The 26903-nt window shown below is 39.8% G+C and overlaps 1 protein-coding gene across 5 annotated transcripts in view; it reads left to right on the top strand.

The window, feature by feature from the left end:
* Nucleotides 1–26903, top strand: part of KMT5B (lysine methyltransferase 5B) — a 51260-nt gene that overhangs the window by 6784 nt on the left and 17573 nt on the right. For 3 of the 5 annotated variants that reach the window (XM_036860684.1, XM_036860685.1, XM_036860688.1), the window contains exons 2-5: nt 11524–11759; nt 18285–18432; nt 21899–21967; nt 26306–26471. In XM_036860684.1, coding sequence (XP_036716579.1) covers nt 11600–11759; nt 18285–18432; nt 21899–21967; nt 26306–26471 — 543 coding nt within the window. In that variant the 5' untranslated portion in view covers nt 11524–11599. Of the gene's footprint in view, nt 1–11523; nt 11760–18284; nt 18433–21898; nt 21968–22552; nt 22652–26305; nt 26472–26903 lie in introns of those variants that run through there. The other 2 variants (XM_036860686.1, XM_036860687.1) reach the window with 2 other exon arrangements.

Below are 26903 nucleotides of genomic sequence, written 5' to 3'. Positions count from 1 at the left end.
CACTCACATCTTGAGCGGACATTACTTAGCTGTGTGTTGGACACTGTGCTAGGCACTGAGCGGCATGCCCCAAGCGCTGTAAGTGGGGAATGCTCCTTTGCAAGGCCTCTCTGACTCTCACGGTGCCAGCATGTGTCACTTGCTTATTTTATTTCCTTTTCTCTTCACTCCCCTTTTCCTTTCATTTAACTGACCATGATAAAGCTCAAAAAAATCTTTTTTTTTTTTTTTTTGGTTTCACATATTGGTAACATATTATCTTGTCAGAAGAAGTGAATTACTTTGGGCAGGTAATACGTGTTCCTGAGCCTGTTTCTTTTTTTTTTTTAATTTATTTATTTTTGGCTGTGTTGGGTCCTCGTTTCTGTGCGAGGGCTTTCTCCAGTTGCGGCAAGCGGGGGCCACTCTTCATCGCGGTGCGCGGGCCTCTCACTGTCGCGGCCTCTCTTGTTGTGGAGCACAGGCTCCAGACGCGCAGGCTCAGTAGTTGTGGCTCACGGGCCCAGTTGCTCCGCGGCATGTGGGATCTTCCCAGACCAGGGCTCGAACCCATGTCCCCTGCACTGGCAGGCAGATTCTCAACCACTGTGCCACCAGGGAAGCCCCGAGCCTGTTTCTTTTAATCTAAGACTTTTTGCTCTGAAATTCTGTGATTTTTTTGAATTAAGATAATGTTGAAATGCTTGGTGAATTGTAAAGTCCTCTGTTAATGTTACTCTTTTCACAGTCACTTCTCTCCTGAGTTTTAACATCTTAAGACAGCTTCACCTGGGTAGTGCCCCATCCTCAAATTCAGCAAACCAAACTTTCTCATCTTTCCTGCAAATGTGTTCCTTCTGCAGTCCCTAACTCAGTTCATGGCAATCTTGCAGTCTCCCCAACTGAAACTTCAACCCCAACTAGAGATTTCTGACTTGACTTCCTTTCTGTCCCTCAACACCTATGTCTGATTTGTCACCAAGTCTTGCCAAGCTCGTATTTGAAACACCAGAGCTTTCCTCTCTCTTCCCATCCATTTCTACTCTTTGTTGCATTTAGTTTTCTAACTGGTCTCTCTGCCTCCAATCACATGCTTTTTGGCTAGTGGGATCCTTTCTATGAGTACAATTGAGCAAATTCTCCAGTCTTTCATCTGTGTAACTGGAAAAAAAAAGAGTACCTGCTTTACAGGGCATGACAAATGATAAAGTTAATATAGGAAGCACTAAGTGAATGGAGGAGCAATTATTTTAACAAATTGGAGTTACAGTAAGATAATGTTTTATCAGATACACAACAAGGTATATTCTATTGTAACAAAATCTGCAGTCCCTCTGAATGTTGACATGTGAGGCGTATTCAGTGATGTTTAATTATACATTGTTGCCAGAAGTCACATTCCTTCTCTTCAGGAGCTGTAGGAAAAGCAAAGCTGATCTCAACTCTGTATCATAAATTAGCACCCCTGGTCCTTTTTTATTCTCTTGAAAATTTGTACTTTTCTTAATGGATGAGGTGATGTGATTTTTTTTTTCTTTCCTTGTGGGAGTTACAGTAGGATGAGGAATGGAGGGGAAACGTCTACTTACTTGATTGTTTAAAGTTTTGTGAATAATACATCAACATATCTTCTTTGTTTCTTTCTTAGTTACATGAAAAGAGGAGACAGCTGGAGACCTTTATTGTATTAGCAATTTCTGCTCATTTAATCCTTGTGCCAAACCTCTTTTCATTTTACTAATGAGACATTAGCGAGGTTAAATGGCTTGTCCAGGGTCGCATTGCTGGAGAGCAGTGAGTGGAGCCAGGGCGGCACCAATGCTTTGACTGCACCCCGAGCCGCATCCTGAGCCACTGTGCGCGCTGCCCCCTGCACAGTCTGCCACCTGGCCTTTAGGACCCAGCCCAAGAACCACCTTTTGGAAGTTTTTTCTCACCCTTGTCTTTGCCCAGTAAGAATCAATTGTCCTTTGTTCTACTTACCTCATAGCCTCTCAGGAACTGTGGGCTGTACTTACAGACTCTTGACACTAGGTGGCATCTGTTTATAGAAAAGTAAAATGCTGTTTGGGTCTCAGAGACTACTCTAACAAAGGAAGCGTCCTTGATTTTACTTATAGGCACTACGAGGTAAGCGGATGGGTCAGATACGGAGAGCTGGGGAGGAGATTTTAGGGAGATTGGGGGCAGAATTCCCCTCAACAACCACGTCAGCTAAAACCTTTATTTTAGAAATACCTACTGAGACAATTGGAGACACAGATCTTTCTTATATAAAACCCTTTGTTGTGATGCGTGTTGGTGTACATGTGGTGTACATAAATAAGGAACTGTGAAGCAGTATATTTTCTGTAATGAGGAGTTTATCCCATGCTCAGCTGTAGTTCAGTGGCTGAATAAGTAAGTGTAAGTGTTGCGAACGTCTGATCGTAGACTTAACCAGTGGTGGCTGTTTTGCTGTTTAAAATGGTCTGCTAAATGAAAAAGTCTAATAGTTTTGATTTTCTTTTTTTTTAATTGCAAACATGTGTAAATATAATAATGTTCAATATGTTACGTCTAAGGAAGATCTTGGTTAACTGTGCTTAAACAGTGCATGAGTAATTAGATGTAATTGAGACACCAGCTTTATCTTCAAAATCCATATAGCTCTCTCTGTAGCCGTGTTTCATATGTGCAGTTGAAGGGGGAAATGTCTTTTTTAAAAAGTGTATTTAAGACAACTTTTTAAAGGTGCTTAAAATCTCTTTTCCTGTGACATGTTGGAATTTTATGTATTTCTGGAGTCTAATTAGAAAGCATTTTTACTTTGATTTGCTTTTTCATGGTCTCTGTATTAGTTTCCTGTGTGTGCTGTAACAAAGTACCACAAACTTGGTGGCTTAAAACAGCAGACATGTATTCTGTCACAGTTCTAGAGGCCGGAAGTTCACCATCAGTTTCACTGGACCAAAATCAAGATATGGGTAGGGCTCCCTCCAGAGGCTCTTAAGAGAGCACTGTTCTTTGCCTCTTCCAGTTTCTGGTGACTGTGGCATTCCTTTGCTTGTGGCCACCTCACGCCACTCTTTTCCTCTTCTTCTCAAGTGTGTGTGGTGTCACATCTCCCTCTGCCTCTCCCTTTTAAGGGCACTTGTGATGACATTTTGGGCCCACCTGGATAATCTCTTTCATCTCAAAATCTGTAATTTACTCATATCTCCAAAGACCCCTTTCCTTATAAATTAACATTCCTAGGTTTCAGATTAAGACCTGATAGATATCTTTGGGGACCATTTTCCAGCCTCCTTTAGAGAAGTTATTGCAACCAACTTAGCAGGATTAGTGACGCTATCTCTAGCCATCATTTTATCCTAAAAGGGGGTGGGTGGAGCATTATTATGCATTGGTGGGAAACTGCTCTCTTCAGGCACCATCCTCTTGCTGGTCTGATTGGGGCTTTGCCACCTGAGGCTACTTGAGAAAGCTGTTAAATTGGCTGAAGCAAAACGCATATGAGTTTGACTCTACAAAAGCTGGAAAAGGAAAGCAGAAATGATACTTTTAATAATAGCATGTCATTAGTAATTATTTTACAAGTATAAAGACGTATTCTTTGCTCTGGAGTTTGGTGCTAGATACCCGATCAGCACTGAATCTGCATGACAGCTCCAGTTTTAGAGCAATGAGGGCTTAATGCTGAATTAAGGAGAAGAAAAATCCCCAAGACTTTTCTTTCGTACCACTAGGACTAGTTGAACTCTGACAGGTCATCTAAATTCTTAAATGAGATTTATTTCTGACAATGTTTATAGGAGCAAGTTTTAAGGTTATAGGTGAGATCATGGATTCATGGTAGGTTTCTAAGAAATTGGCAACTGGGCAATTACCCTGTCAAACTGCATTAGAGAATTACAATGGAATAGTGATCCCAGATGCTCCTGATGGCTTCTCAGGGCTTCTTCAACTGGTCTGATTGTGTGAATTATTACTGTAGGATTCCATGGAACCTTGGCTATATGTTAGTTGCAGATGAATTTGGAATAACTGTTGATAAAGACTGACATGGAATTCTTTGGTACATATATTATAGAGTCCTTTTGTAATTTTAGATTTGAGGGAGAGAACTGATACCCTCTTGGGCTTATGTGTAGCAGTTACGTTTGAGACTGGAAAGGGGGATATGATATGAATGGACCTGTGGTATGTTGGGCCTTGTGCTAGGTTCCAGTGATACGAAAGCGTACCTTAGCTCGTTTATACTTCAGTGGGGAAGGCAAGTGTCACCGAGTAATTACATAAAGAAGTGAATACAGTTGTAATAAACACCATGAAGGAGAAATATTCAAGCATACATCAAGACAGTCTACTGGGTGGAGGACTGGGAGGTGGGGGGACTGCTGGGCAGGTTGGCAGTATCCCAAGTGCAAAGGCCAGTGGTGGGAAGATGCCTTGCACACTAGAGGGATGTAAGCTGGGCTGTGTCTGGAGTGTTAGCTGGAGCGAGGGGCGAGACTGGCAGGGCTGGGTCATGCAGGACCTTGTAGGCCTTGGTAAGGTAAATTCTGTTAATGGTAGTTCTTAACAGTTTCAAAATACTTTCATTTTTGCTATTGCGTGTAGTTTTCACATGTGAGATAGGCTGCACACATGAGGCCCTGGAAGGGGGAGTTGGCTTTTCACTTAACGAGTGGGATGTTGTTAGAACCGGTAGTGGTCTGAGTAGTTTCACTCCTGGTCCACCTCGTGCTCTTTGTTCATTTGGGGGGGGGGTGCTGCGTGTTTGTTGTTTCTTCTTCGGACAGTGCTTGCTTTCATTTCTGTGCTTTTTTTTGTGTTTGTCTTCCTTGTGCTTATTTTAAATATAAAGCCCCTGGGAGTCTGGGGTTGTGACGCTTGAGCAGCAGAATCCACAAGCAAAGGCATCGAAAACTTGTGGAAGTAGTTCAGTGATATTTCTTCAGTTCCCGTCAACCTAGAAGTCTGATTTTTGAATTGCTGTGTTTAAAGTTTTAGAAATTGGCTTTAACTTACATACATATGGATGATGCAGAAGGATTTTTGTGAAATCTGTTTTATTTTCCTTATATACACCTTTATTTTTTTATTACAAAGTAATATTTGTTCATTTTGAAAAGTTGAACCTTTTGAAGAATATGTCATGTAACAGTTAAAAAAATTGCTTGTAATCTTTTTCTCCAAAGATAAAACTGTTAACTGGTGTATCGAATTGTTTTCTTAGCAAATTGTAACTGAATCACTTGAAAAATGTTTGTTCTGCTTTTTCTCAATAAAGATTTTCAAAAGTCCTCTAGCAAGCTAGAGCCTGCTTTTTAAAAATGTATGTTATCTTTTCATTTTCAGCCACTTGGGGATTGTTTCCATGTCAATGGATGATTTCTCTAAGATGAACTCTCTGCAGACAAGTTCAGCGTGTAAACTGGCTAGAGTTCTTGGTAATGGCACAGGAATTATTTTGAAATTCTTGGTAGTCTTTCAGAATCAATATTTTCATTTTTCTGACAGATGTTTTGAAATCCTGATTTGTGTTTAGGATATTCAACAAAAAATTCCTTTCCAAAAGCTTTAAGTGAAAAAGAATTGAAACCAGAGTTCTCAAATTGGAGGTGAGCAGCTGAGCTCAAAAGTCACCAAGAGTTTATGATCCTTGTGTGTGTCCATGAAGGGACAGTGGGAGGCTAGGAGGGTGTTGACATTTGTTGAGTGTCCATCACTGGGAATAGAGTGGGCACTTTACATAAACCAAGCGCATTTTTCTATGAAACAACTCTGTGCTTTCTTTAGAAACGTGAATATCAAGTATTGGGGGAAGTGGATTGTTTGGTTTTTTTTCCAATTATAAATAAATAGGTTCACTGTAAACATTTTGGGGAAAAAATCTTTTTTTGATGTTAATCCCATTCCCCCAAAGACAGCCATTGCTGTTGGTGATTTGGAATGTATGATGGTGTGTGTGTGCTTTTTACCTTAGTGGTATTAAAATGTGATTAAACTTTCCTCTTTAAATGCAACTCTTATTTTAGCAGTTTTCTAGTACGTTTTGTATTGTCATTGTGTGCCCTTTTGTTTACATTTGATACTAGAATCAAGTATGTGCATCCCTCCCCACCTATTGGTCCAGTGAAACCTTTCCTGTTGATTTCAGGTAGTCCCTGGGGGTGGGCGGAAGGTGTGCCCATGCCAGAGCATAGTCACAGCTGCGTTTCCTTAGAGCCCGGTTGTGTCATTTTTGTGAACACTCATAAAAATAGAGGGGGGCAGAGCCTTGCACAGAACCCTCAGGGATTCCGTCCATCAGCACTCAGGTGATTTATTACTCCAGGCCAGAGAACCAATTAATCTGTTCGTTTAGAAACTTTTTTTTTTAAACAAAGATCCTTATAAACTCTCTCAAGGCATGCTGGTCTCAAATTAACCTGTTCCCACCATCTCCCATCCTGTAAATATCACATATATCTTTTCTGGCACCTGAAATTTGAACTCTTTTCCTCTTGTTTGAAACAAATAACAAGAACTTAGGACTCTCTTTATTCATTATTCCTTAGAGTACTTTCTGCCATCTCATTCTTTCCCCATGAGCCCATGTTTCGAGACATTATGTCCATTTCAGAAGTTCTCTGTCGTTTCTGAGAGAGGCTCACAGTGGCCCATCTGTCATGACTTTGAACTGTCAGAGATTTGCCTTATGAGCACTGCAGCCTGTGCCCAGCTGGGTCACTCCTTCCTGAAGCGCTGGGTCCTGGTTTGCTTTTGCTTCTCCTCCTGCCTCACTAGTTGCTCCTTTCAGTATCCTTAGCTGCTGTTTCCTCATCTTGATCGCTAAATATTTGGGTGCCCCTCAGTCCTTAGACTTCTTTTATCTCTACTCACTTCCTAGGTGATTTCCTCTTGCCCCATGGCTTGAAATCCCGTTAGTCCCCTGACTCCAAGTTTATACATCCAGCCTGGGCCTGTCCTTCAGATCCAGCTGCCTAAACATCTCTGCTTGGTCTCTAATAGGTGTCTCAAACATGACCAAACCAAACTCCTGCACCCCAACCCCTGCCAAAACCCGACCTCCCTGTGGTCTTTGTCACCTCCATAACTGCGAATTCCATTCTTCCACTTGCAAGCACATCTGAGCCCTCTCTCTTTCACACAGTGTCGGCAAAATCTTCCGAAAAGATCCTGAGACCAACCACTTCTCACCGCTTTTGCTGCTGCGAGCCACCAGCATCTATTTCTCCTCTCATTGATTGCCGTGGTCTCTTCACTGCCTTCTCTCTCGTCCCCCCAAATTGTTAGTCGCTTTATTAGACCTGCTTTTTCAAAAGCATTCAAACTCTTCGCCACATGACAAGCAGCCAGCATGGGCCTTTAACACTTAACTCCTGTCACTCCTCTGCTTTCTTCCTGGGAGTTAGTGCCCAAGGCTCAGCAGGGGCTTGGAGGCCCTCTGGCCTGCCTTCCTCCTGCCCCTCTTACCCCCTACTCTGCTCCAGCCACACTGGGCTCTGTGCTGGTCCTCGGACACACCAGCTGCTTTTCTCCCTCGTACTCGCCCTTTGCCTGGTGCGCTCTCCCCAGTGCTGCTCCGCTTTTCCCCGTCCCGCCCTGGCTCCACCTGAAACACTCCCTGCCACTTAGAAACTGCTCTGTTTTCTCCAGGGTGCTGGCATTTATTTGTTAGTTTGTTGTTTCCCAGAGCTTTCTTCATTAGAATATAGGCACAGATGAGGGTTAGAAACCGTATTTGCTGTATCCTCAGTGCCTGGAACAGCGTCTGGAATGTAGTAGATGTCTAATAATTTTCATGATATTTTTATATTGGGAAATCAGATCAGAGAAAGATTTGTAGCTGTTAGGCCATTTAAGGAGTCGCCAGTACTCCTTTCTTGAAAATTGTTTTTCTGCCAATTCTGGAATAAATTTGAGGTAATTTTAACTTCTAGATATAGTCAGTGGCCAGTTAGCTCGGATACGTCCACCAAGCCACGACCATGGTAGTATTTCCATGTGAGCCAGCTGGGTTCCAAGCCAGAGAGACTGCACCCTTGCTCTGTTGGGAGAGGGAGCTCTGGGGGAGCCACCCGATGTCTTCAGCTCCTGTTTCTCCTACTAAAATATCCACTTGTGTTAGCTTTTGAAATTCCATCTCCACCTTTAATATGTAAGTGTTCTTCCAGCTCGTAGTCTTACGGGAATGATCCTGCCAACAGCAGATCCTGCACTCATGAGGGCAGAACAAACAATGACCTGATGATTAGTAGAGTATATGTTCATTTTGAGCTAAAAGATTATAAATAGCCCCCAATTTCTGATAGCTTTACTAGAACTGCTTTTACAAAATATTCATTGTGAGCTTAAGTCTTTTGCCTTAATGATAGCTGTTGTTATCTGGACGAGTGGAGAGGATTGGCGCCTCTGCTAGAATACATCCAGACATAACATGCAGTGTGTTCATACTAGTGAAATTCAGCCGCGTCTTGTGATTGACAGTGCTTGTTATGCTATGGTACCTTAAGTTCAAACAAAATAATATCAGTTGACTGCAATATAAATGAGACCCAGGGTTAGGAATTGGCTCCATTTTGGATCATTGACCCACATTTAATTGAAATGATGTGTAAGTTAGAGTGGATCTCAGTCTGTGTTCCACACTGTGTTCTAGTACACAGTAGCTAGAGTGTACTACTAAAATGATTTATTGGTGAACTTTTCCAAATTCTTGGGAAAAATTAGGTTGATAGGTATAATTTCTGCAAATTAAAAATTTTTATTCCATACTTCTTAAAATTTTGGTATTTGCTCTTTGCCCTAAGAGATGAATAAATGAATGAATAAGTAACTTAGAACAATAGTTCTGACACTGGAAAACTAGTGTCAGAATCACCTGGAGGGCTTATTAAAACACAGATAGCTGGGCCTCATCCCAGGTTTTCCGCTTTTTATCTCTGAGTAGGAAGCTTGGTTGCGACTTAAGGATTCTCGGGAGAGGTGACTTGCTCTTTCTTTTGTCTCTTAATTCTGTCTAAAGCCACATTGCTCTCTTCTGTTCCGTATCGTTGCATTTTATGTGTTAATCATTGAGGACTCCTAAGTGTCTTAAAAACACATTCTTCCATCATTATCTGTAAGTTGTATGTCATATGTGGGCGTTCTTGAGATGAATTTCCTAAAGGACCCAAAGCACTTTACCACCTTCTTGTTCTTTTTCTCTGGAGGTGCGGAGTGGGGGGTGAACCAGAGAGCATAATGGCAGGTGGTAGGGAGGTTGATGGTGGTGATGGCTGACTCCTGCCATGTCTCGCCTGTGCCGGAGCTGCTCCAGATGCCTGTGACAGCACAAGCATCTTGAGGAAGAAGAGAATTTGAAGAGGTCAGGTTATAATTTATAGTTTAAAAAAAATACAGAAGTGGCAGCTCCTGTGAGGTGGTTTAGACCACAACCTAATCTATTTATTCTTTCATAAGTTGAGTGCCTTTGATCTACTTTATGCTGTACTAGAGAAAAGAAAAATAAGTTCTTGACCTCAGGAACTCTCAGTCCATTAAGGAGGCAGACAGGCCTTCGCTATATGGTGACATAAGGGCTTTTACCCAGGGTTTTTTTTTTTTTTTTTTTTTTTGGCTGTGTTGGATCTTCATTGCTATACGCGGGCTTTCTCTAGTTGCGGCGAGCGGGGGCTACTCTTCGTTGCAGTGCGCAGGCTTCTCATTGCGGTGGCTTCTCTTGTTGCAGAGCATGGGCTCTAGGCACACGGACTTCAGTAGCTGTGGCACGCATGCTCTAGAGCACAGGCTCAGTAGTTGCGGCACACGGGCTTAGTTGCTGCACGGCATGTGGGATCTTCCCGGACCAGGGCTCGAACCCGTGTCCCCTACATTGGCAGGTGGATTCTTAACCACTGTGCCACCAGGGAAGTCCCTCACCCAGTTTTATAGTAGGGGTGTCCACCTGGATTTGGCAGTGAGGGTCAAGGAAGACTTCCTGGAACATGAAGGAATTAGCCAATCAAAAAGACAGATCGTCTAAGTATAAATATAAGATATTTGATCATCAGTAGGGGGTCTTCTGTTTAATTTGATAAAGTGTATTAGTTGAAAAATATTTAGGTTAGAACTGATGTATCAGTATTTTACTTGCCCTTTCCTATTATTTAAGTAGCAGCATTTTTCTGGGTTTAGTGAAGCCTACAAGAAGAATCAAAAGATAGGCACAATAAAAGTTGAATACTAATTGAATTTTAATAGTGAAGGAACCAAGAGAAAATTACATGTTCGAGAACAGTTGTAAAAGTATCCTTAATATGGATGAGCTGTTTTTCACCTTTTTACCTAAGCATGTTGCTCTCACCCACATTTTACCTCACTGTGAATTCACACAAAATTCCTGTGACGTGAAGGAGACTGGAGGTCAAGTAAAAATTAATATTTTGTATTTGTGTTGGGTATCATTAAAGGCGTCTCCAGGTGTACATTTCTGGGAGCACTCCAGAATAATTTGTCATGTGTACTTTTCTGTGTGTTTGGAAAAAGTGAGGGAAAATGAGCTCTGTCTGGTGCGGTGAGATGAGAGGCCCTTGGGCAGCAACGCCGGGCTCCCCTCTGGCTGCGGCTCCAGGCTGATTGTGTGGCATTGGGCGGCTGCCTCAGCTCCATCTGCAAATTGCAAGAGTTGTGCTAGAATCTTAGAGTTCCTTTAGCTCTCAAGTTCTGTTTTTACACTTTCTTATCCTAGAGCCTTTTTAGTCTGACTTACACTAAAGCATAATTCCGTAATGAGGTGATGTCATGGACATCCTTTCTCACTCCCTTACCAACAAATGTAATCTATTATACTTTCACTTCCAAAGGTTTGTGTAAATTACAAACATTTCTCACTATCCAAGTCATTTTGTTCCCAGATTCAGCTAATTAAAATTCAGATAGTGAGGGATACCACTATATTAGCAAATACAATCATCTCAATTTTTGTTGCCATCGTAAAGGAATGCTAAGGCAGGTATTTCATGATGGGCAATACTTTGATATTCTAATGTTGGTGCCTTAAATATCCTGAATCCTGACTTCAAACTAACAGCAACAAAAGGGTGTTACAAAGCTGTTGTGGACAAAGCTTAACTGAGATGCCTTTTCCTCAGCTCCTCAGAAGAGAAGAGAGAACTTCCTTGTTTACTCAGAGTTAATAGAATGTTACCAAAATGTGTAATTTGAGCAGGTTATTGAGCTGTATACCTAGGTATCAGGGTAATAAGCAAAGATGATTCTTACTGGCAACTGAAAGAGATAAATATTTATTGAGTACTTACTAGTTAACAGTCGCTATTCAAAGCACAAGCAATGAGCAAGGCAGAAGGAGTCCCTCCTCAGAGTCTGTGGGCACTGTAGACCTCAATTGACGCGGGATGGAGGGGGAGCCAAGGGTAGTCTGTGAAGAGTGGAAACACTAATTGCTAAGTTACTTTTAATACTCTGAAAATTTCTCAGGGGTCTGTGTAGCATGGTCTTTTATGTATTTACCTCCCCATTTTGTTTTGTTTTTTCATGTTTTGTTTCTGTTAGGAGAGAACATTGAAATTATTCTCTAAGCTATTTGAAGAGAGTGACTAAATGCACCTGGGTCAGGCTGTCTGTGGGTATGAAGTGGTTGGGAGAATCCAAGAACATGGTGGTGAATGGCAGGAGAAATGGAGGCAAGTTGTCTAATGACCATCAGCAGAATCAATCAAAATTACAGCACACGGGAAAGGACACCGTGAAGGCTGGCAAAAACGCAGCCGAGAGGAGGTCAAGCAGATGTATGTACATATTTCAGCTGTCACTCTTTTGATTGTGATATGGGGCAGTAATTCTTTCCACTTTGTAATGTGTATTCTGTTCTCTTGTTGTTTTCAAAACAATTTTTTTATGTTCTCACAGTTAATAGTATAGTTTTTTTACTCTTTTCAAAGTTATACCAACTTTTTTCTCATCAAACATTGTATACAACTCAAGTTTAATTCTTAATATAATGTTTTTATATGCATAACTTTATATTTTGTAGAATTTATAACTGAATGGTTATTTGTTCTATTAAAAATATTAAAGTACTGCTATTAAATTTTTTTTAAGTTCAAACTGTGTTTTTTTATATTTGATGTAAGTTTAAGTATGTATTTCTTTAAAAATTTATAGAGTAATATGAATGATAAAGTCAACCCTAATTTACATGATAAGTGGAAGTTAGGGCAGCTTTTCAAATTGTCACCATTTCTTCTATTTATATAGGGTGAACAGTTTATCCTAACAGAGAAGCAGTATTGATAATGAGTTACTTTTTTACCTCTATATCTCTTGGTGATAATGAGGCTACTTACTGAGAGTTGAAGAAAGTGTAGATTTGATACATGTTTCATAGTTCTTTTAAGAGTAGTAAGATGCCCCAGGATAAGTGTAAAGCTAAGTAGGCAGCTGTATAAATATTGTCCAAAATTAGATAGCCATGTTAAGGACAACTTTTTCTTCCTTCCTTCCTTCCTTCCTTCCTTCCTTTCTTTGTCTGCACCATGCAGCTTGAGGGATCTTAGTTCCCCGACCAGGGATTGAACCCGCGCCCTTGGCAGTGAGAGCGCGGAGTCCTAACCACTGGACCGCCAGGGAAGTCCCAGACAACTTTTTATATTTCTTCTTTTCCTAAGGTTAATTAAGCCACAACTAAATAGCGTTAGTTTTTGTTGGAATTGGCGTACTTCCAGTAGATTTGGATTGATTAGCCTGGGGTTTGCTACAGTTTCAGATAGAGTGCACCAGTTCTGATTTCATTTCCTTCTTACCTTTTATGGGTTTATGCTATTCACTGGGCCCAGGCTGCCCTTAACTTTTCCATATCAGATCAGGTCACTGTTTCTGTTTAAAAAGAAACAAAAAACAAACAAAACAAAAAAACCAGACAGAAATCCCTGCTTGGGATAGGGGTAAGGAGAGAGCCCAAGACTAATGGGTTTGCCTCTACCTGGACACCTCCTCACCCCCTTAGCATGTGATGGGAACCGGAAGGAACTGAGAAATGTAGTGATCATGGCAGTGGTGTTGGCTCTGGTCAGTAAATTAGGCATCTCTTAAATCTTTTTTTTTTTTTTTTTTTCAAATTGCTGTTGGCCTCCTTTTTGGGCATCAGTGCAAAAAGGTCTTAATTAGTTTGGTTGTTGGAGGTACATAAGAATTTAGAAAATGACCATTACATGAGCTACACTTTGCCAAGTGTAGACAGATTTGGAGGGATGGGTTGGAAAAACCCAGAGAGTGTGAAGATGAACAGCATCACATTGAATGTTATTGGGCAAGAATGGTGCAAAAATAGAGCCAATGATGAAGGGAAACGTAGCATTGCATCACCTTAGATAAACTGCAGCGACTTCACCTAACATCAGAGCCGCAGAATACATGAAGCAAAAACTCACAAAATTGAAGGGAGAAACAGATAATTCAACAATAATTTGGAGACTTCAGTTCCCCACTTCCAATAATGGATAGAACAGCTAAGCAGAAAATCAACAAGGAAAGAAGACTCAAATAGTCCTATACCAACTCTTCCTAACAGACATCTATAGAACACTCCACCCAACAGCAGCAGAATACACATTCTTTTCAAGTGCCATGAAACATTATTCAGAATGGACCATAGACTAGGCCATACTTTAAACCCCTCAATCAATGTAAAAGGATTGAAATCATACAATATATGTTCTGACCACAATGGAGTAAAATTAGAAATGAATAACAGAAATTTGGGAAACACAGATATGTGGAAATTAACTCACTCCTAAATAACCAGTGGGTTAAAGAAGAAATCAAAAGGGAAATGAGAAAATACATTGAGATGATTGAAAATGAATATACAACATACCAAAAACTTAACGGGATGCAGCTAAAGCAATGCCTAGAGGGAAATTATAGTTGTGAACACTTGTATTAAAAAAGAAGGAAGATCTCAATCAATAACCTTTCACCTTAAAACACCAGAAAAAGAGAGAGAGCAAAACTAAACCCAAAGCAAGCAAAAGGAAGGAAATAACAGAGTAGAAATTAAGGAAATAGAGAATAGAAAGAGAATAGAGAAAATCAGCAAAGCTAAAAAGTTGGTTCTTTGAAAAGATCAACAAGAATTGGCAAACCCTTAAGCAAGACTGATTAGGAAAAAAAGACTCAAGAATCAACATTGAAAGAGGGGACATTACTACTGCCTTGCAAAAATAAAAAGGATTGTAACAGAATACTATGAACAACTGTATACCAAGAAGTTAAGTAACTTAGATTAAGTGAACAAATTTCTAGAAAGTAGTAAATTACTGAAACCGATTTAATAAGAAATCTTATTTATACAAAATCTGAATAAACCTATAGCAAGTAAAAAAGATTGAATTAGTAATTTTAAAAACAAAACAAAAAAAACACTACCTACAAAGAAAAGACCAGTATTATCCTGCTACCAAAACCAAAGACATCATAAGAAAAGAAGACCTATAAACCAATATCTCTAATAAATATGTATGCAAAAAATCCTCAATAAAATACTAGCCAACCAAATCCAGCAACAGATGAAAAGAATTCTGTAGCATGCCCAAGTGAGATTTATCCCAGGAATGCAAGGTTGGTTTAATATCTGAGAATCAATTGATGTAATACCATATGAATAGAATCAAGGACAAAAACCATACTGTCATCCCAATAGATGCAGAAAAAGCACTTGACAAAATCCAACACCCTTTCAGGATAAAAACAGCAAACTAGGAACAGAAGGGAGTTCTTCAACCTGATAAAGCTTAATGTCATATTTAATGGTGAATGGTTTCCCCTAAGATCAGGAACAAGACAGAACTATATTTGTTCTCACCACTTCTATTCAGCATTGTACTAGAAGTTCTGATTACAACCATTAGGCGAGAAAATGAACTTAGAGGCATCCAAATTGGAAAAGAAGAAGTAAAACTAGTTGCAGGTGACATGATTGTGTATATAGAAAATCTTAAGGAATCCACTAAAATATTAGAATAAACGAGTTCAGTAAGGTTGGAGGATACAAGATAAGTATACAAAAATCAATTGTATTTCTATGCACTTTCAGTAAACAGTCCAAAAAATGAAATTAACAATTTCATTTACAGGGCATCAAAAAGAAATATTTAGCAATAAATTTAACAATAAAGTGTAAAACTTATACTCTGAAAATGATAAAACATTGTAAAAGAAGATCTAAACAAATGGAAAGGGCTTCCCTGGTGGCCCAGTGGTTAAGAATCTGTCTGCCAATGCAGGGGACATGGGTTCGAGCCCTGGTCTGGGAAGATTGCACATGCCGCGGAGCAACTGAGCCCGTGCTCTAGAGCCCGTGAGCCACAACTACTGAAGCCCACGTGCCTAGAGCCCATGCTCCGCGACAAGAGAAGCCACCACAATGAGAAGCCCGCGCACCGCAACGAAGAGTAGCACCCGCTTGCCGCAGCTAGAGAAAGCCCTCGTGCAGTAACGGAGACCCAACACAGCCAAAAGTAAATAAATAAAAAATACATAAATGGAAAGAAAAATAAATGGAAAGACATCCCATGTTCATTGATTAGACTTAATATTGTTAAGATGGTAATACTCCCCAAATGACCTGCAGATTGAATGTAGTCCCTATCAAAATCTCAACTGGCTTCTTTGCAGAAATTGACAGGCTAATCCTAAAATTCTTATGGAAATTCAGGGGATCCAGAATAGCTAAAACAGTCTTGAAAAAGAACAGTGTGGAAGATTCATACTTCTCGTTTCCAAAGCTTACTACAAAGCTGCAGTAATCAAGACAGTCTTATACTAGCATGTGGATAGATATATATTCGTGGAATAGAATTGAGAATCCAGAAAGAACCCTCATGTTTGTAGTCAACTGATTTTTGACAAAAGTGCCAATAAGATTGAGGAAAGAATAGTCTTTTCAACAATTGGGGTTGGCAAAACTGTATATCCACACGCAAAAGAATGAAGTTGGATCCGACCTCACACTGTATGTAAAAAACTCAAAATGGATCAAAGACCTAAATTAAAAGCTTAAACTGTAAAACCCCCCAGAAGAAAACATACGCATAAATTTTCATGACTTTGGATTAGGCAGTGGTTTCTTGGATATGACACTAAAAGCACAGGGAACAAAAGAAAAAAAAAAGTAACATGAAATTTACCAAAGTTGCAAACTTTAAGGGATACCATCAAGAACGTGAAAAGACAGCTTACAGAACAGGAGAAAATATTTTCAAATCACATATCTGATAAAGGACTAGTATCCAGAATAAAGAACTCTTACAAGTCAATAATAAAAGGCAAACTCCAATTTTTTTTTTTTTTTAATTTATTTATTTATTTATTTATATTTGGCTGTGTTGGGTCTTCACTTCTGTGCAAGGGCTTTTTCCAGTTGCGGCGAGCGGGGGGCCACTCTTCATCGCGGTGCGCGGGCCTCTCACTATCGCGGCCTCTCTTGTTGCGGAGCACAGGCTCCAGACGCGCAGGCTCAGTAGCTGTGGCTCACAGGCCCAGTTGCTCCGCGGCATGTGGGATCTTCCCAGACCAGGGCTCGAACCCGTGTCCCCTGCATTGGCAGGCAGACTCTCAACCACTGTGCCACCAGGGAAGCCCCAGCAAACTCCAATTTTTAAATGCACAAGGGATCTGAATAGACAGACATTTCTCCAGAGATAGACAAATGGCCAATACATGAAAAGATGCTCAAAATCATTAGTCATCAGGGAAAATCAAATCAAAACCACCACTTCACAATCACTAGGATGTCTGAAATCAAAAGGACAAATAGTAACAAGTGTTGGTGATGATGTGGAGAATTTACATACACTATTTTTTGGGAACATAAAATGGTGCAGCCAAATGTGGTCTACCCACACAGTGGAATATTATTTGGCCATAATAAGGAATGAAGTACTGCTGCATGGTACAATGTGGATGAACCTTGAAAACATGCTAATTGAAAGAAGCCAGTCACAAAAAAACACGTATGATTCCATCTATATGAAATTTTCAGACTAGGCAAATCCTAGAAACAGAGTAGATTAGTGGTTGCCAGGGTCTGTGGGGGAGGGAGAAATGGCTAGTAACTTCCAGTAGGTATGGGGTTTCTTTTGGGGATGATGAAAATGTGCCAGAATTGATTGTGGTGATGGTTACACAATTCTGTGAATATACTTAAAACCATTGAATTGTACACTTTAAATGGGTGAACTGTACGGTATGTGAATTAAATTTTAATAAAGCTGTCATAGAAAATATAACAACTTTGATAGTTTTATACATACGTGCAAATAATTTGATTCAAAATCATATACTGACCCTTTGGCAGGGACTTGCATGTAAGTGTTTATTTATTTATTGGAACAGTGGGTGAAAAGGTTAGACGTCTCACTTTGTCACTCATTCTTCCACCTCTTAATTTTGAGAGGCTTGAAGTTATACTGCTGGTATCCTCTGTAATTGCATGTGCTGACTCCATGAAGACCCTCAGTGACGTATACATCAAACGTAAATCAGCACTGATGAAACTTCATCCATACGAATTTGGCCTTCCTTTCCTCTCTTTACATTGTTTTTCTTCCACAGTTAACCCCAGTTACTTCAGTTATCTTTTTCAGTCACTTCCCTATTTTTATCCATTCCTTCAAAATCTGTTTCAAACAGGTGTTAGAAATAGGCCTGTCAGTCTCTCTCTACTTCTTTCCCCTCTTCTCCTACCTAGCTTTGTGATCACAGGCAAGTTTCTTAAGCTCCAGGCCTGAGTTTCCAGCAAAGTGGGGATGATTATCACACATCTGCCCACAAGCAGGAAGTTGAAGGTGACGCCTTGAGACTCCTTTTTGGTTCTTGAGGTTTAGCCTTCTGGCCCTTACTGCAGAGGGGATCTTCTGTTCCTCTTGTTTCCTTCTCACACCAGCCCTGTCTGTAGTGGCCCTTTGTGCTGTCTTGCTACTGTGATGAACATCTGCCCATTTCCTGTGTCTCAACTCTTCCTTGGAGAGGCAAGTAAGGCATCTGAGCCAGAGTCTCACAACTATGCAGACCCTGTTCTCGGGAAACCTGATAATATTGTCTAACAAAAATGCTCTCAATAATTGGGTTAGTTTACTGCATTTGGTTTTCTGGTTTTGCAAAGGGTACTCAGTTCTTAATTAGTAAAACTGATAGAAATAAGCAATTTCAATTCCTAATTACTAACTTGAATGGGCAGTGAAGCTAAAGGTTTTTAAGGTAGATTTAAGTAGTACTCAGTGCGAGTTAATTTTTCTTCTTTTTTCTTCTCACAGGTAATGGTAATTCAGGATTCGAAGGACAGAGTCGATATGTACCATCTTCTGGAATGTCTGCCAAGGAACTCTGTGAAAATGATGACTTAGCAACCAGTTTGGTTCTTGATCCCTATTTAGGTTTTCAAACACACAAAATGAATACTAGGTAATTTTAAGTCTTTATCCTGAGTGGAACAGATGATATCGTTGAACTTAAGAAAATAGATGGCTAATTTTACTTTCAGTCAAAATTTAAAATGACATTAAAGGAAAGGTTTTGCTGCAGGAGGATTTTCCATGTGTGAGCCAAGAAAAGCAACATAAGCTTCCATGAGTTGTCAGTTTTAATTCCGTGTTCTTATTTTATCTTGGGATACTTCTATTAAAATACAGAGTTGGAGAGGCATCTCCATATTATGTTTTAAATGTTGATGAGAATTAGCTGAAAGAAATATATGCATCCTGTAAAGCCTTGAAAATGTGTATGATTTTTTTCTACCTAAATTAGGTTGCATCAGTTTTTTTCATGATTTTATTACAAACTTTTATTCTTTCAACTACTTTCCACTGTATATAGGGGATTTTGCCATTATGTTTTATCTTTGAGACTCAGCCAGTCATTATAAGTTAGAGTGAATATTTTTAAAGACATGTGCTTATATTCAGTATACAGGCAAGAAAATAGATGTGTAACCGCTTTATTGAGTATCAAATGCCATCTATATAAAATACTACATAGCTCTTGAAATCTGTCACCCTTTAAATTTCTTTATTCTAATTCTCTTAAACATCATCTCGCTCCCAAAAAGGCCTTTAGATAATTTCGTAATTAACTGCCACCAAGCACTAAATCAGAACTTTACAACTTTTTGTTACCTCTTAACTTCCATGGCAAAGGCTTTCGAGTCTGGTAGAAAAGCCTAACATCAGGGATTTAGAATGTGGAACAAGTTCTGGACCACTGTTCACTCTTACCGTAGCTGCAGTGTCAGTGACTGCCCTAGAGGGACTTGATCACCAGGGGGGTAGTCACCAGTAATTAATTGGGGGCAGGTGATTAGAGGAAAATCATGTGTCCGTTTTTTCCTATTTTAATTCTGTCCCTTGCTAGAATTAAAACAAGATAATTCATTTATCAATTATATTCTAAATCCCAAAAGAAGTAATTCAGGTTAAAACGTGCTTTTGGTATTTTCATGTAATTTCCTGTCATCATATATCTTTACTTACTAAAACGAAGTGAAAGTTGGAATGGACTTGAGAGATTATTTAAATAGTTCCCTGCCGTCAGAGGGGCACATACTTAAATTTTCTACATAGGCAAATGGATGGCTGTTCTCTGCAAAATCAGCAGAATTGGATGCCCTGGTGTCCAACTAAAAATCTAGTTTGCATTATTTTAAGCCCACATACCCTATTTCCCAGTGAACCCAAGAGACCAGGGCTCATTCTCCTACTATTAGGGTCCTAATAGTATTTAACTCACCTGTTAGCCTTTTTTTTTCCGAGGTAAGAAATGTGATTCACTGTTTCACACAACAGGCTAGTGGCATTCAGAATATTACACAAAGGCCCATAATTATGGCCTGGAGTCATCAGGAAACAGATTCTGTTCGTTATGCCTTGTGTACTGAAACATGGAAGCATATAAACCATTTTTAAAAGTTTTCCATCAAAATTACAACAAAAGTTGTAGCGGCTTGGGAAAGAACTCCATGTATTCAGAAGCCCCCATGCTTTGACTATTCCAGAGGATGAAGAGTTACCTGTTATTGGGTTCTGCGACAGTAAATAACTCATGTTTTCTAAAAAGTCCTCCTTGACAACTGCTTCTTTTAATTTACATATGAGTCACTTGGGGAATCTTGTTAAGATGCAGGTTCTGATTCAATAACTGTGAGTTGGGGCCTGAGAGTCTCCATTTCTAACATGCTCCCAATTACAGTTGGGAAGCAAGGTCCTAAACCGTCTAGCCTACTGAGCTTTGTCCCGATGTGATAAATGGATAGAAAGTTCCTTATCAGTCGTTTTCTAGGGCTCACTTTAAAACATAAAAAAATGTCAAGTTTAGGATTACCACACAGATATTGTTAAAACTTAAGACCTTACCATATCCAAGTACCCCTAAATTCATATTTTCCAGTGCAACATTCAATCCTACTCAGACACTTCCTAAAATAGCCGTTCATGGTGTAGATAATGCTGCTGCTGCCTGGTTAGACTGCGCTGGCTTTGTAACAGTGTCGGCACTGAGGCCAGCGCGGCGGAGCAGTTGATGTTGCTGTGTCCGCAAGGTGTGCTCTCCACCTTTCAGCAGAGGCGGTCACTCCAGAGGTACTTTGACAGACTCTCGTAAGCTGTCATTTGGGGAATGTACAGAATTTTTATTAATGAAGCTTGTTAATCTTAATGAAAGGTATGTACATTTTCATTTAATCTTAGTGGATTTATTTGAAAATTAGCACTTATAGTTCTTTATCTTCTGAGCAAGAATTTACCAGAATGTCACTTACACCATTTTCAAAGATATTTTATAGACAATAAGGAAAATCTATAGTGCTTTATTTGAATAACCATAAATATTTCTTAAATTATTAGCTTTTTGTGGACTTCTCTTTCTTTGGGGTACAAAAGAAGTGACTGGAGGACGTGATTGGAGCTTTGGGTTTTAATTCTCCAAACTGTCCGTCTGTTACTTATATAAGTGGTCTCTTTGTTCTCATGTTTATACATCTGTGATTTGAACTTAGTTTCTCTTTTTTTATGCCCCCTTCCTCCTTTCTGCCTATTTCAGTTGTACCTTCAGGAATACTGTTCAGAAACAGTAGATATTTAATTATTTGGCTATATTATGAATTGCTTATGTTTTTACCCTTAACATATCCCTGTATTTACTAAGAAGGCAGTCAGAGTTGTGGCATGAATGCCTAGAAAAAGCATAAACAAAATAGTAATTTCAGTTTATTGGGAAATGTTTCAATTTAGTTGACTTTTGTCAGTTATGAAACTTAAATTCTTCCTTTTAACCAGAGAATAGAGTTGTTAGTAATACCTCTAATTTTTTTAAAAAAGCTAGTGGAGAGATGAATGTAGTGAAGCAGGAATGGATGCTTTCAGTAATGCGCCCTCGTTCAGGCTGTGTGACCAGCGATTTCATGGTATCCTGAGGAGTTGGGGGACATCACATTGTAAAGAAATGGGAACAGTCCTCTCAGGGCACAGACTTCAGCCTGTGTAGTCCTTACTCATCCTTCCACTACTGTAACCATCTAATTTTTATTTTCCTTATTTATATATTTGATTATTCGTATCCACTGTTGAATATGAATTTATAAATCACTTTAAATGCCTCTTGAAAAATCAAGTGCTTGACTAGAAAGCATAAAGAAATTTTTCGACCTTCTAACTTAATATAATCAAGGGTAAAATGATGTTATGTGGGAAGGAAGGAGTTTTAGCTTCCTGGACTTTGTTATCATGCTAGACCGACCCGTGGCTTCATAAAGTTCTTGAATATCACAGCGTTTTAGGGATTTCTGCTACAACCAATATTGTAAGTCTGTTTAGAAATTACAAGTACAAATTATACAAATAGTTTTTTATTGTTGTTGTTTGTTTTTGCATTTATATAGCGCCTTTCCTTCGAGGAGCTCAAGGCATTTTTCAAAATCTGACAGTTTTTCTCACAACAACCCTGTGAGGTAGGTAGAGAGCATTACAAACAGTAATAAGATACAAAGTAACCTGTTTCAGCCTTTATAAATGTTCTTTTATGTTAAGTAATTGGAGGTGTCAGCATAAACACTATTTTTAGAACATTTTGCAAACCTTTTAAAATAGTTTGGTCTTAGTAATAGCTATATTTAAAAAACCACTGTACTCCATAACAGGGTAATTTTCAGAGAAATCATTCATCCAAAAATCAGGAGTCACTCCATGGGATTAGCTGAGCACTGATTGCAGGACTCAGCCAGGTATGTTTCTGGTTGCTGTTTATTTTCAGGTCAAGAAGGAATGAAGAGCTGTGGTCCTAGCATGACTCCTCCACTCGGCATCTACGAACTGTCAGTTCGCAGTTAATCTTTCTTCAAGGGGGAAATGTGTTCACGATGTTGACTCATGGTTTTATTTTATATCTTAAATATTTGAGCATTTTTCTCTCTCTTCCTCCCTCCTTCCCTTGCTCCCTTTTTTCTGTCCCCCCTCCTCTTTCCCCTCCCTCCAGTAGCTCTTGGTTGTACATGCTAATGGAAGGGCACGGTAGTGCAGCTAATACAAATCTGCAACTTTTCTTCATTGCCACAGTGGTCTCTTGGGTTTGGAAACAGAAAAACCAAATAGCAAGAAAACCTGGGAAGTCAGTCTCTGGAAAGAGTGGGGAACAGGTGTGTGGGAGTGTGAATTCATATGTTTTTTCCTGCCCCTTTTAATAGTAAATAATTGTAAATGACATATTTTTAAATTTCTTATACCAGCCATTGATCAGAGAGGTGTGGAAAGAGAAAAATAAATGTTTGGTTTATTTAAAGTAGCAAATGTTAAATATTAAGAGGGAAGAGGGGCACGTTGATGTGGAAATGCCGAATACCTGTTTCTCTTGCCTCCCCTGCCATCCCAGCCCAGCCCACCCCACCCCCAAATACTCAGTTTGTTTCCACCCCTTTCACGGTGCTGTCAGGGTACCAGCCAGCGCTGTCTCTGGCCGAGCTCAGTGCTGGCGCGCAGCGGTAAATACAAGTCAGATCCTGTTCTCGTGACAGAGCGACACAAGAGGGCTCCCGTGGTTCAGATGAGAGCGGGGCCGACAACGGCCTGGGTAGCGGTCCCAGTGCTTCCAGCACTTAGCCCTCATCGGGCCTTATTTTCCTCATTTATGGAACAGGAGATCATTTTTAGATAATCTAAATTTTCTCCTAGCTTTAGGAGCCATGGCGTAAGGATAGCTTTGTGCAATTTGTATGGGAGATTTAGAGTGATTGTGGTTAAGCAGAGGACAGAGCGTATTTTTCTATCCAGTCATAGAAAATTACTTGAATTTTTTCTAAGGTCCTCAGTGCCTTTTGCTCTGGCCCTAATAGTCTTAACAATCTTATGTTATTAAATAATTTTTATTTCCCCGCAGTTTTGTTACAATGGGATCTGACTGGAACAGTCAGCCAGGTGATTTTGATGTCCTTCTATAGGGTTATCGAAAGCAACTGCCTCTTCCCCTTCCCATCTGCACCCAGACCATTTTCTTCCTCCTTTGCCTCACTATCATTTCACGCCTATAGCAGCCAACTGTGACAGTAAGTTTTGACAGTAAATTACATTTTAAGTAAAGTAGAGGTTCTTGCCTAGTGGGCAACAAGGGACAGTTTTGGGGGTTTGTGTTTGAGGCAGTAGAAGGCAGGAAAGCAGAAATAAAAGTCACAGGATATGTGGAAGGCAGAATATTATTAACTCAAGAGTTGATTATTTTGTGTTGGTTTTAGCATGTAAATTGTTTGGCATCATGAACAAAGAGTAAACAAAAGGATAGCTGAAAGGTATTTTTAGATAGGGAGGAAGTTTCAGGAAGCGGAGAGCACACATGAAACCTGTCAGGAATAGCCAGTGTCCATTCCAGGTCTGTAACTTATTTTCTGGCATGTTCTTAAGATCTTCAGGTGAACTTAGTCCTGACTCTTGCTCTCTAATGTGTCGAGCCATGCGTTTATTTTACAATTGTCACCGTTGGTCAGTCCCACGTTGAACATGTAAAGATTGCTTGGCTCCTGTCGTTTGTAGCCCCGGCCATCACTTAACATCATGAATTATTCATCGTATTTGCTCAAAGTGAACTACTGCTTTTCTGTTTACTGCATAAAACTCCGGTTATCTGTTTCCCATCACTTTGTATTGCCTGGAGTGGTGTGCCTTAGCTAACAGCTGCTTGGTGGTCTTATCTGTCCTTCATTTGCAAATAACCCCGTGGTGCAGGGTTGCAGCCAGAAGGATTTAGACTGGGTTTCTTAGAGAAACCCAGTCTTGACGAAATCACTTAATGACGGCTGCAAGTAAGTAGTTTAATATTATAACTGTATGGAAGTTTGGATACTTTCACAGTTCTGCAAATCTTTATGTTAGTGGTTCTCTGATACCATAGTCTGACAGCCTAATTAAAGACATTCGGAATTGTCTAAGGGACTTCCACTCGTCTGTCTGTGAGGGCTGGTGTGCTAACTGATTGAAACGGGAAATAAAGCAGTGCATTGTCCGTTTCTTCATGTGATGTCTCTAGAACTCCTTCAGATTGTTCTACTTAGTAGTTGTAAGAGCTTACTGAAACTGGAGTCTGCAGCTAGTCAGTTCCTGGAGGTGTCAGCAGGCTCACACATCTGAAGACCTCTAGAGATCCCGCCTAGTAAATTGTATTACTGTCCTGTTCCTCATGTCTCCCCTCTTCCTTGTTCTAGAACTCTCCTTTACTGTTGCTCGCCGGCTGACTCCCTCAGCTCCTGTCATCTCTGAATCAAGCCTTAAGATCCTCTGCTTAGAATTTCTCTCACTTTGCCTTCCTTCTTTTGATTCCTTCCTGCCTATAGTAATATTCTGCTTTTTCTTTAGAAATCTAAATTCACCACTTTCCTCATTGCCCATATCAAAGGCAACTCCAAACCGCCCCCTTCCCAAACAAACCTTACACCTTAGTTATAATTTCCATACTTTAAAGTGCTACAGCAGTGTTGCTTGTACCACATGAACATGCATTTGCATATTGATGCCTTGCTTATCTGTTTGGTGCATGAATATGTCTTTCGGTCCCAGCAAAATTTTACCTTCAAGAACAGTAGCCACGTCTTCTAGCTTATATTTTCCACCATAGCACATGTGTACACAGCACCTAATAAATAAGCCTTGGTGAAATATTGTGGCTTAAAAATCTTACTGAAATGTGATGAATACATTTGTGATAGCTTGTCTGGAAAACAAAATACTGCTTGAATGCTTCCTTCGCTGGAGTCTATGCTAGATGTTATCTCAGTTTAGAATTCTCAGGTGTCTGCGATGTGCAGTTTTAGATGCTAGAGCAAGATTCATAGTTCAAATAGTTTGTCTCCTGAGACACTAATATTTTTTCCTTAATGTATTTCATTTGAAGAACAGTCTGTAATTCCTTGTTTTGTTGGATGTTAATTTAAAAAAAAACCAAACCTTATTTTGGAAAGTAGACCAAATGAAATCGACATGAGAAGAAATTTTGGAATTAAGATCCAAGTACCTTTAATCATATTACATGTTTTATTGAGAACATAGCTTTAAAATGAGTACAACTTAAGTTTTACTTGGGCCATGATTGTATCATGTGTTAATATGTGCATAGCCATGTGATATTCTGTAGTCATTATAGCTGATTTTACATGGAAGCCTTCTAAAATTCTACCCCCACAGTTTTTCCTTCCATCACCACCACAACAGTATCACCGCTAGAGTTGTACTTTTGCACACTTTTTGTTCTCTGAACGCAGTTATCAAAGATTAATTTGACATGGATGTTGGAACATCAAGGTGTGTTTCAAGACCTGTTGGGATGCTTAGTGTGGGGTTCTTCTAACTGTGTACATAGAGGCTGTTTTTGTTTACGGCATGATTTTGTCTGCTTCCTCCTTCTTCTGAAGCTTATTGCCTTGCACTCTTCTGGCTTGATTCTGCATGTTTTAAAAAATTCTTGTCATTCTAACTCAATTAGATGAGCTCTATTCTAGATCTGTTGTTTGGTACCTCCCAAAGTAGATGACTAGTTATAAAAGCCTGAATCAGACAGCTTTCATTTGAATCACCTGGTCACCTCTCAGTTAATGAGCTAACTGAAATAAAAATATTAAAGTATAGTTTGAAGAAAGAGAAATTATATCTCCTGGTGATCAATATTACTTTAGTAATAATTACCAAGATTACTTATTATTACTCTTTTGTTAGGTCTGGCTGTTTTTAGGTTACTTTTTTCTCAAGATCTCTTAAGCAGTGGCCCAAGGATGATGGAAGATAACTAAAGTTATTGTTCTGATTTCTTTCAGATTTCGGCCTATTAAAGGAAGACAAGAAGAACTAAAGGAAGTAATTGAACGTTTCAAGAAAGATGAGCACTTGGAGAAAGCCTTCAAATGTCTGACTTCAGGAGAGTGGGCACGGCACTATTTTCTCAACAAGAACAAAATGCAGGAGAAATTATTCAAGGAACATGTGAGTTTATTAACCAAATTAATACCATTTATCTGTTTGGATAAGAGTAAAGGAAACTGGGCTTCCCTGGTGGCGCAGTGGTTGAGAATCTGCCTGCCAATGCAGGGGACACGGGTTCGAGCCCTGGTCTGGGACGATCCCACATGCCGCGGAGCGATTAGGCCCGTGACCCACAATTGCTGAGCCTGCGCATCTGGAGCCTGTGCTTCGCAACAAGAGAGGCCGCGATAGTGAGAGGCCCGCGCACCGCGATGAAGAGTGGCCCCCGCCTGCCACAACTAGAGAAAGCCCTCGCACAGAAACGAAGACCAAACACAGCCATAAATAAATAAATAAATAATTAAAAAAAAAAAAAAAGAGTAAAGGAAACTAAAGCCTAAATTTTAGGGAACACTGAAATTTTAAATCCAATTTTCATAAAACTAATCAATA

The sequence above is a fragment of the Balaenoptera musculus genome, chromosome 8 (assembly GCF_009873245.2).
Source record: "Balaenoptera musculus isolate JJ_BM4_2016_0621 chromosome 8, mBalMus1.pri.v3, whole genome shotgun sequence".
Taxonomy (NCBI): domain Eukaryota; kingdom Metazoa; phylum Chordata; class Mammalia; order Artiodactyla; family Balaenopteridae; genus Balaenoptera; species Balaenoptera musculus.
Note: the sequence above shows the minus strand (reverse complement) of the source record. Positions and strands in the feature narration are given on the sequence as shown.